The sequence below is a fragment of the Ursus arctos genome, unplaced genomic scaffold (genome assembly GCF_023065955.2).
Source record: "Ursus arctos isolate Adak ecotype North America unplaced genomic scaffold, UrsArc2.0 scaffold_23, whole genome shotgun sequence".
In the NCBI taxonomy this organism is placed as follows: Eukaryota; Metazoa; Chordata; class Mammalia; order Carnivora; family Ursidae; genus Ursus; species Ursus arctos.
This window is the reverse complement of record NW_026622908.1, coordinates 35,074,820-35,086,232: the sequence shown is the minus strand read 5'-3', so window position 1 is coordinate 35,086,232 and position 11,413 is coordinate 35,074,820. Positions and strand designations below refer to the sequence as shown.

At 39.5% G+C, this 11,413-nt stretch overlaps 2 protein-coding genes across 2 annotated transcripts; one reads left to right on the top strand and one right to left on the bottom strand.

Moving 5' to 3' along the window:
- Positions 1–971: 971 nt before the first annotated feature.
- Positions 972–1,904, top strand: LOC113246541 (olfactory receptor 2G3-like). The gene has a single exon (XM_026487143.2). The coding sequence runs from the start codon at positions 972–974 to the stop codon at positions 1,902–1,904; it is 933 nt and encodes a 310-aa protein (XP_026342928.2).
- An 8,573-nt stretch (positions 1,905–10,477) lies between these two features.
- LOC113246505 (olfactory receptor 1019) lies at positions 10,478–11,413 on the bottom strand. The gene has a single exon (XM_026487101.2). It carries the CDS (start codon positions 11,411–11,413, stop codon positions 10,478–10,480), a length of 936 nt encoding a protein of 311 aa, XP_026342886.2.

Genomic DNA, 11,413 nt, shown 5'->3' with positions numbered 1-11,413 from the left:
CTGAACATGCTTACTTGGTGCATAAATAAATTTAGGGTACGTAGGCACAGGGTCAGGGCTAAGGAGTTCTCAATGGATAGACCTGGTAACTTTAACTTGTCTAGATCCTTTTTATTAATATTTCTCTGAAACAGTTGTTATTAGAGAAATGAGTTCTAGATAAATGTTGCATCACTATACATTAGTCAGACTATTAATAATAAGTGTTGTTTGTGGATTATTTCCTAAATGTAGACATTGTTTTAAATTCTTTATTCACATTATTTAATATAATCTGCAAAAAATTTATTCCCATTATTCTATCAATTAATCCCATTTTATGTATGATGAAACTACCCAAGACCCCACAGTATGGAAATGGTGAGGCTGGTAGAACTGGTCATTAGTGTGACCCATGACTGGTTTGGTTGGTGGTGTGTGCGGTCTTTGTTCTTTAGGATATCAGGGTGTCCAGGCATGAGAAGGTCGCATCAGAGTGATACAGAAAAAGCACAGGCTGTTGTTTCTGCCTTTACTTTTAGGTTAGAACACGAAGTAATGCCCTTCACTGTTTTTTACTTAATTTCTATGTCATATGCTGCTCTGTTATTAGGTGTGGAATTAAGACATAATTGGATCTTTTTAAAGGGGTGAGCCATGAGTAAAGCTTTGAAGAATGAAGAATGAATAGGTTTTGGACAGATTATGAACAGCCAAAGAGCATACCCTTGGAGAAAAGTCAAGAATATCTGCTTAACTCAATCAGCAATTGAGTGTGAAATTCTTAATCTCATCAAGAGAATATGCCTTCCAAAAGTAGAAAAGGTTTCCATTGGTAATACAACTCAGATACTCAGGATGTAATTTCAGATCAAGGCTTCCCTTTGCTTTCTTATTTATGTCTTGAGTTTCCAACATTGTGCTATCGATATAGGACATTTGATGTTCCTCTTCAGGTGGACGGTTCTGTGAGAGGGAGGGGGCCTGAAAACATGAATATGATAAAAGCAAACTTCACTGTGACTGAATTTGTGTTCCTGGGGCTCTCGTCTCAGCCAAAGATGCAGCTCATTCTTTTTATTATGTTCTTGTTCTTTTATTTATTAACAGTGGTGGGTAATATTATAATTATCACTATTATCCAGATAGAACCTCGCCTCCAAACGCCCATGTACTTCTTCCTCACTAATTTATCCTTTCTGGATATCTGCTACACATCCACGAATGTCCCACAAATGCTGTCCAACGTGATGGGAAAAAAGACCATCCCGTTCTCTAGCTGTGCTACTCAGATGTACTTCTCCCTCTCATTTGGAATGATTGAATGTGTTCTCCTTGGGGTCATGGCTTACGACAGATATGTAGCCATTTGTCATCCTCTCCATTATACCATCATTATGAACCAAAGCATCTGTGTCCAACTGGCAGCCATTTCTTGGTCCAGTAGCTTCCTGAGTTCCATGGTTATCAATATCCTTACCTTGAGTTTGCCCTACTGTGGGCCCAATGTCCTGAATCACTTTTTTTGTGAGGTCCCTTCCATCCTGAGGTTGGCTTGCACTGATACCTCATTTACTGAGCTGGTTGTTTTTATCTTCAGTATCATCATTGTCTTCATCCCTTTTCTCCTCATTGTTGTTTCCTACGCCCGAATCCTTCTATCAGTTCTCAGGATACGGTCAGCCTCTGGGAGGCATAAGGCACTGTCCACCTGTGCCTCCCATCTGACAGTGGTGGCCCTATTCTATGGAACTGCCATTTTCATGTACATGAGACCCCAGTCGAAGTCCTCCAGGGCTGGGGGCAAGATCGTCGCGGTGTTCTACACTGTGATCACACCCATGCTCAACCCCTTAATCTACAGCCTAAGGAACCAGGATGTGAAAGGTGCTCTAAGGAGAGCTATTGCAAAGCAGAGGACATGAAGGGCCTTAATGGGACGCTAAAGTTCATTGTTAATCTAAGATAACCGACTTCTGAATATGAAGTGAGACAATAAATAAGACCTTGGACAGTCAGTGTTTCTCTTGCCATTCATAAAGGACACAAAAATCCAGCTGCAAACTCAACAGGAAACACATTGGCCCCAAGGACAAATGATGGCTTTAATGGGTGAAAACAACTCCCTTTATTGAGTGACTGTCTGCTTACTCCCTGAGACATCTTGGTTCTCTAAATCACAGACTATCTGAGATTAATTGCTTGAAATTATAACTGTAGGATGAAACATCTTAATCCTGTCTGGAGGATCTAAAACATCTTCATATAGAGAAACATTCTGAATTTTTAACTCAAATAGAAAACTTCAGATAAGGGTTTTTGGATGTAACACTTCACATCCGTCTTAATTTTGTAGTTTACAAGGAAACAAGACTGCATCTACTTTGTGGTTGAGACCAATTCTGACCCCTTTACATATAGACCTGTTCTGCAACAAATCTATTGAAACATTGCTTCATTTAAATTTCATGCAGCAGCCAGACTGTGCAGGGCTGAGATGACTGCATTAGGAATAAAGATTTATTCTTAGTAAAATGTAAGTATTATGAAGGAGGATGATATGACACAACTTACATTTTTGAAAGGTTTTCTGGTTGCTGTGTGGAATATATATATATCACATATATATAGAAATGAATATTTCTGTGCTTTCAAGCTTTTCAACCAGTGGTATCTTTAAAAAGAACTATTTTTTGAATTAAGAGAATAGAAAAAAATATTTTAGCATTATTATACTTAATAAGATTAAATATGGCCTTTGATTAACATGTTATTAAGTTAGATACCCTATTTCTAAAATTTTCTCAGTTGTTGTTTTACAATTTAGAATAAAATAAAAAGAGTGTAATTCACTTTCACAGATATTCAACAACTAAAATGCCACCATTTCTTCCACCTAAATATGAATGTCATATGCAATCAGTAAATGAAGTGTGTCTGATGGAATACAGGTAAAGTGGACCTCACTGGTTTAAAATTGACTTAACAAGTAAAAAGCAAAATCACTAACCAACTAGTCAGATTCATTACATAGCAGGGAGCTTTTCTTGTACATTTGTCTTAATATACAAATGACTTTATATATCATGTATTTGCTTAATACGCAAATGAGGATTAGAAACATGTACTTCTAATCAATTTTCTTCTGAACAATTTAAAGTGAGAAGTAACATTTAAAATTCCCTCAGTTACTATCAAATAAGAAATACATAGTTGGCTATTTATGAATTAGAAACAACACTAAATTAATTTTGAAGAAGGGACATGAAATGCCTGAAGTTACAACAAATGGAAAGTTTATTTTTTTCTTTTGCAAAAATTACTAATCCATTTTACCTCTCAGCTCTATAAATGAGCGAATTAGTTAAAAAGACAGAAAAAAAATTGCAGAACCATTCTTATGGGGAGACACAGAGCCAGAACACATAAACAAATGGAAGAGAATATTTTGTGTATTTTTTCTAATAATATTTATTTAGACCAATTGCTTGGCCTAATCAATTCATTCTGACTAGTGTGTTTTGATCAGTAACTTGGAGTCAGGTGAATGAAGAATAATAATGCAATCCAAACAGCCCACGCCCTATCCTAGTGCCTAGCTAGAACTTTTCTTTTCCTTTTTTTAAAAAAATTGTTTTATTTAAATTCAGTTTAGTTAATATATATTGTATTGTTAGTTTCAGGGGTAGAATTTAGTGATTCATCAGTTGCATACAATACCCAGTGCTCATCACATCAAGTGTCCTCCTTAATGCCCATCACTCAGTTACCCCATCCCCCCACCCAGCAACCCTCCAGCAACCCAAAGTTTGTTTCCCACCCAGTTAGACCTTTTCAAGCAAGCTTTTTTCCTTTCCTAGGCTTGCTTCTTTTGACAGAAAAGGAAAATGTAACACTTAAAGACATTTAACTGATAATTCTACGATCATTGCTAGAACAAACAACAATTAATTTTAAGATTAACACAAATAATGGTGAACTCAGCAATTATTGGTCCTTCACAACATCAGATGTCCTATTGAATTATTTCCTTCCTACATGTGTTTGGGATTATGATAACAAGATGACAGTATAGGTAGGGTAAGTACTAACAAGCACTGTGTTCATATTGAAATAAAATTAAAGCCTAGAGTAAACAAAATAATTAGAGAATGGACTATTGCCATGAGCTACATTCTCTCAGGGCTTGACTAATCGTATTATTATGTATTATAAGAGACTACATTTGGAACGAGAATAATGAAGTTATAATTTCACGGTTTTAATTTAGCTGTGCTCCGATGAAGAAGTCATTCCATTTCCATGAACCTCAGTTCCTTCATTTACAAAATAAGACTGTTGTTGGAGTAGATCATCTTTAAGTATCAATCGATCCTGTCTCTGTCTATATCTAGCTATCTTTGTCCTCTCTGGAATAGATTTATTATAAATTTGAAATTTATAATATCATAAACCTGTCAGAATTTCTTCTGAAATGGCTTTATAGTTTCACTTTTTGGATTTGGTTGATTTATTTTAAGGATAATAATGCACCGTTGAATGGTTTTAATGTCATTCCCATAGGTGCAGAGGATATAATACACACTGTCGTCATAGGTCATGTTACCAACTTTCTTAATGAGTATCTTTCCCCTTAAAGTGAAAAACATTAATTTAGTATTCCAGTCAGTAAGTATGAGGATTGTAAAATACTGAACGGGAAGAAAGTCGTGGTGAAACTGATCATTCTTTCTCGATACCATTCTTTCAGCATGATCTGAAAGCTGACCTATTTCTTTTATAGCATCTCCTGTTTTGCCTCTTTCCTTCACTTCTCCAAGATAGAGTGACTCGTCCAGCCCAACTGATCTTGCAAAGATTCAGCTCACTGTGGTCATAGACAAATGAGAAACTTTCAATAAATGCTTCGGAATACAATTCTGACTAATCAATCGAATCAAACCATCAGACTGAATAGAGCAACAAACCAGACCTTTATACAGGTTCCCCAGTTCTGATTATGCCAGTCCCTTTCTTTAAGGCTGCACATTTCCCTATTTTATAGAACACTGGACTAAGACTCAGAAATTTTGTTCCAATCCCAGCTCTACTACTATAAGCCAAGAGAACATTGGCATGCCATTTAAACTTTCATAACTCCAGCTTTATCATCCCAAAATATAGGGCCAATAATGTAGTCCTATGACTTTCAAGATCTTATACGTATTTTGGGTAGGTTTCCCGAGGCCCAGAATTGGGACTAGGTTCTGGTCGTTCTCTAGTCCAGGAAGGCATGGTCATTCATTTGTTCAGTGAGCATTTATGACTCACTTATTATATCCAAGGACTTGAGAACAAGAGATAAGACTACCTTAAAGTTTCACAGTGTACCAAGGAAGCCTTTATATCGAAAAAGTATGTACCCAGTACTTCTCTAGCACAGAAGAAAGCTGCCATTTATTAAGCCCTAAAGTGCTTAAAGGCACTACTTAGGTTTTTCTTATATTTTAATATCTGAACTAGGGCATTTTTTTTAAGAGTAAGAAGTAGCAGTACTGATACTTACTCCAGGATAATAGACAAAAACAAAACTGTCCTGCACGAGAGGGACACCTGAGTGCGAGTACCCTTCTTCATCCCCACGGCAACCCCACAGAGTAGGTATTACTGGTGCCATTTTGCAGATGAGAAGAGGTGAGTCCACGAATGATTTACAGAAGTGATGACTGATGTGTGACATAAAACGGTGTTTTCTAGGTGGGTTAGTGGTCTTGGAGGCATAGGACTGGCATTTGCAAAAGTATACAAAGGGAGAGATTTCATGGTATCCTTGAGTTCAATGTGACTTGACCTTCTGGGAGGTGGGATGTGGAAGGAAATGGCTGGGATGAAGCTGAAAATGTAGAATTTCAGATGTCATGTGTGGGTGCCATTCATAGTGTTGATTTTCTCACGGACTCCCACTCCAGCCTCCTAGCACCAGGTCTGATGAAGAGGCTAGTTCTTCTCACTGACACTTGATCAAACAGAGTTAAACACACAGATTCCAGCAGAGTGTCTTCCAGAGCCCTCAAGTGGTGGCACGTTTTTGCAGCGCATGTAGCTGTGAGAAGCAGTCAAGCCAATAAATAGTTCATCTCACCCCTTTCTTGCCATAAGCTTGCTTCTCCTTCAGTGTCCATTATGACCTCATTATTGCTATGGGGCAACTCAGGTGCATCTTTTATCGTGTCTGCCTTTGAGGCATTTACACATGTATGTGCATAACTACAATATCACGCTCACAACCATAAGAAAGTTATAAATTAGAGGCTGCTGTTCAGAAGAGTGGGGTTTTTTTAGCAGTCCAGTAGCTCAGAGAGAGGGCATTTCAAGGAGTGGTATTTGAGCTGGTCCTTGAAAGAAGAGAGGAATTTGGCTGTTCTGAGATACGGAGCTGAGACTATTAAGGAAGCACAGAGTGGAGAATAGAAGGCATTAGAAGGATACAGGGGTGGGGGGGGAATTGGAATGCCACTCAAGAAATAGTTTTGCAGGAGAATCGGTTGCACAAAGAGAGCAGGAAGGAATAATACCAGAGAGGTGGTTTAAGGGTGAAGGCCTGGAATGCCAAACAAAGGGCTTTGGCAATGTTATAGCTCCTGAGTTAAGGAAGAGGGGTAACTACGGGAGTGATAAGGAGTCTCAGACCCTAGTTACTCCAGGTATTCTAAGGCAGAGACGGAAGGCAGGGGCTTCAGCTTGGATTCTTACCCTAAGAGAAGACCAGATATAAAGCTAAATATGAGAGTTTGATCCAAGCTCCATTAAGAAGAGCACACCATCTTAGGTCACTGAACCTGTCCGAAGTTGCCAGAATCTACTTGAATTTACCAACCTGAAGGCCATGTTGTTATACTGGTTTCCCCATAGGTTGCTCTGGCAATGGATAAGGGACAGAATTTCAAGGAATGAAGGGGAATCTTCTCTTGAATCCACAAGTGATAAACTCCCTACTCCCCAAGCAATAAATTTTCTAAATTAGTGTCTGATCTTGACCAACATTCCAGCTTCACCACCAAATCCTTCCACAGACACCCAGGCAAAATGGCCCATGGAACTGTCCCCTGCTTTCCAATCTCTTTGCCTTTGTTCACTTTGTTTCTTCTGCCATTCCCCACTACATTTGCTTCCCTCTTTAATTTCTGGGCTCTGCTTCCCAAAATAACTCACATGCTCCCTTCTCCATAAAAATTCCCTGATCTCCCCAGAAGAAATGCTGCCTTTCAGGTGTGAGTCTTTACAGCACATTGTCTGCAATTCTCTTTGGGCAGTTTTTCCCCCTGTAGTACAAGACATTTGCATTTATTTTATCTCCCTATGGATGCCAAATCCTTGAAGCCAATATATATATATATATATATACACACACACACACACACACACATATATATATTCCACCAAGTCTTAAGCAGATTGTTTTAAAAAAAAATCTCAGCTGAGGTCACATAGCTTGAAACTAGAAGGAGAAGAATTTAACCTCAGCTCTATCTCATTCTGACATCTTCCCTCTTAACCACTTCTGCATCAATTTTTGCTTTTCAAAGCTCCCAGTAGAACAAGTACAAAGTCTTTTTGGTTAAAGAAAATGTAATTTTGGGGGCACCTGGGTGGCTCAGTCAGTTAAACATCTGCCTTCAGCTCAGGTCATGATCTCTGGGTTCTTGGCTTGAGCCCCACATCGGGAATTCTTGCTCAGCAGGGAGTTTGCTTTTCCCTCTCTCTCCCTCTGCCCCTCCCCACTGCTTGTTCTCTCTCTCTCTCAAATAAATAAATAAAATAAATAAACCCAGAAAATGTGATTTTTGCAGTCTATTCTGGAGGATATGATTGACATATTTACCTTTGTTATGATTTTATCACTGGGCAAAGTAATGTATGGAAGAGCATTCAGGCCTTTTAAAACATAAGGCACTTATTTATCACTTATTTGAGTAAACTAATAGGATTGATAAGGTGTAAATACTAGTGCTTATTTTATTGATGAAGAGACCAAGGTGCAGAGACATTAGGGTATTTATCTGACATAATTATTGCTGGGAGTGGGATGGAGACTAAGGTGACCCAACTTCTCTCTTTTTCTCACCATTATAAATTTGATATGCATACTTCCACCACCAATTACATGAAAAAAATGAGTTTCCTCACTATATTGCATCACATTGATAGCAGAATCATAGATATTTAACATATAACTGAAGGAAAAATAGAAGCAAGTAATGTTTATTATCTTTCATGTGACAGATTCTTTACAGAGATCTTTGCACAACCTTTGAAAAATGCTAAAAAGCAAGCATTATTATTCTCATTTAATAGATGAAGAAACTTAGTTTGATAGAGATTAAGTAACTTGCCCATGGTCGCAGAGCAAGAAAATACCAGAACCTACATGAGGGCTTCTTTCTAAATAGTCCAAAGCCTGTATATTTGCCATTATTAGTCAGAATGGAAAGTGTAGCCCTTGGGTCAGTTTTGACTCTATCATTAACTTTGGATACAACAATCAATTAAGAAAAAATTCGTCCTCCAGCAAGAGTGTCACTGCATAGAGATGCAGAAATGGGACTAAAGTTCTTCCTGATTCCAAGGCAACTACACTTTCAATTGTAATGTATACTTGGTTTGTAGTTAATGAGATAGGAAAGCTCTCTTTTCTCATTTTTCACACATCATGTAGATTTGCACATTAGATTATTAAAAAAAAAAAAAAGACACCAAAAGCTGAGTGTCTGGATGGTTTCTGGACTGCCAGCTCTACATCTGACTATTAGTTTTCACTTTCTTCATAATGTGACACCAGAAATATGGTTTTAGAAATTCATGATATGGCTGTGCAATTTTGCACCAGGTGAATTTCATCTCATGTATCATGATACCCATTAGAAAGCCTGGTAAATCCTGGGTCTTTTACCCCTAAAACTTTTTGGTGCCTTTCACGAGGAATGGGGACACTCTACACTTTAGGACGTGTTTCCTGACCTTTGACTATATTGCACTGCGGAAGGGGGGAGATAGGAACATTATTGCTTGGAAGTATTTGTAACTGATGGTGTGACGGAATTTTAGCGTATCAGAAAAATTTGGCTTTCTCCCATCTCAATCTGCCCCCTTTACCTGCTGCTGACACCTGACACTCTTGTGACTTAAAAAGTCAAGATTTGTAGCCTTGAGAACATGCAGAGGCAGTTTGTCTCTGCTGTTGTTAGTCATTGATACCTCAGGGTTAATGAAATTACTCTCGGATAAGGGCCTGGGGATAATGGTGGAAAGCATGAAGACTCCTGGCACCTTAGGAAAAGACTAGGGTTTAACTAATATTAGAAGAGAGGGAGATGGGAGTGCCTGGGTGGCTCAGTGGGTTAAGCGTCTGCCTTTGGCTTAGGCTCAGGTCATGATCTCAGGGTCCTGGGATCGAGCCTCACATTGGGCTCCCTGCTCAGTGGGAAGTGTGCTTCTCCCTCTCCCTCTGCCACTCCTCTTGCTTATGCTCTCTCTCTAATAAATAAATAAAATCTTTAAAAAAAGGTAGTATAGAAGAGAGGGAGAGAAAGGCATAGGGGATTTGGGATCGGAGGAGTAAGACACTAATCCTATAGACATTACACTCCGGCTAAAATTGGCCTCAGGGATTGTTCCAAACTGTATCTTTTTTAGTATCCCAGAGTCCCTAGGCTTCCCTGAAGGTTAAAACGACGTCAATATGTGAAGTTAACAAAACCCAGACGCCCACCTCTTTTGAATATTAGGCAGAGGAGACCAAAGAGATCCAGTCATTATTAGGTGAAACCAACCACTAGACAGAAGGGAAACCTGAGGACACCCAGTTAACAGCAGAGCCTAAGTCTGCAGCTCTCACTCTTGGGCTTTGCACAGCTCATGATTTGGTCATTGGTGGCAGCAGTTTCAGAGAGATAGTACAGTAACTGGAAACACAACAAACTCCTCATTGGCCAATGCAGGTCTTACGTTTGTATCCTGCAGAACCTGGCACATATTTAGCATATAGAAGATTTGACTGAATATATGAATGGAGAGCTCCTGGGCTGAGTTAGGCCTTCTCTCATACCAGCTCCATTCCCTGCATATTTAACTACATTTTCTCTGAGTTGCTTTTAGAGTAGAGAAATTTTCGACATTTAGATCTGTCATTCCTCATGACCCTGAAAAAATATACTATAGAGTGATTGGTTTTTTATTTCCCCTTTCAAGTTTTGTCTCCGTTTCTAAGCAACAGGTGAGCCAAAGTCAAGTAAAACACAAATGCATCTAGCTCAGCATGCTTTCCAAAAATATTAATTTATATTTCCTTCATATCAGAGTGTGAAGGGTTATAGAAAACCCTACTGAATTAAAGATCGATGCAGCAAGTACATGGTAGCTGAGTAGTGTTTATTAGAAAGTCATCTGCATTTTCTATCTTCTGCCACTGCCCTTTGACCACTCTCATTGACCTGCGGTAGTAAGAAATTTTCATGTTTTGTTACTCTTGACATTTTTTTCCAATTAGTTTTCTGAAAGCAGCTTTCACATCCTTGTTCCGTAAACTGTAGATCAAGGGATTCAGCATGGGAATGATAATAGTGTAGAACACAGAGGCCCACTTGTCTTGGTCCAGGGAGTAGCTGGATGTTGGCCTCAGGTACATAAACATGACTGTGCCATAAAAAAGGGTGACGCCAGTAAGGTGAGACCCGCAGGTGGAGAAAGCCTTAAGGCGGCCTTTGGCGGAGCGCATTCTGATGATGGCGATGAGGATGAAAGCATAGGAGATGAAGATGATGAGGATGGTGCTGAATTCAATGAAGCCGCACAGACTAAAGAGCAAGATCTCGCTGATGTAGGTGTCTGAGCAAGAGAGGGCTAAGAGGGGTGGGATTTCACAGAAGAAGTGGTTGATAATATTGGAACCACAGTAACTCAAGCTGAAGGTGAGGGAAGTGTGGGCCACTAAACTCACCAGGCCGGCCAGGTAAGAGCCCAGCACGAGAGCCAAGCAGAATTGCTTGGACATGAGAGTGCTATAGTGGAGGGGGCGGCAGATGGCCACGAAACGGTCGTAGGCCATGGCAGCCAGGACATAGCACTCGGCGTCCACAAAACCTACGAAGAAAGCAAACTGGGTGGCACAGCTAGAGAAGGAGATGACTTTGTGCTCTGTTAAGAAGTCAGCCAGCATCCTGGGGGCAATGGCTGAGGAGTAGCCCAGGTCAACAAAGGAGAGGTTGCAGAGGAAAAAGTACATGGGTGTGTGAAGCTGAGTGTCTGTTACGATCAGGATAATCATACCAACGTTCCCTACCACATTGACCACGTAGACCCACAGGAAGACCATGAAGAAGATGATCTGCAGCCGAGGGTCTTGAGTGATGCCCGTAAAGACAAACTCTGTCACCACCGAGTGGTTTTCTTTATCCAT

Bases quoted from the DNA above. Each gene is read 5' to 3' on its own strand.
- LOC113246541 (XM_026487143.2), top strand. From the start codon at position 972: ATGAATATGATAAAAGCAAACTTCACTGTGACTGAATTTGTGTTCCTG.
- LOC113246505 (XM_026487101.2), bottom strand. From the start codon at position 11,413: ATGGATAAAGAAAACCACTCGGTGGTGACAGAGTTTGTCTTTACGGGC.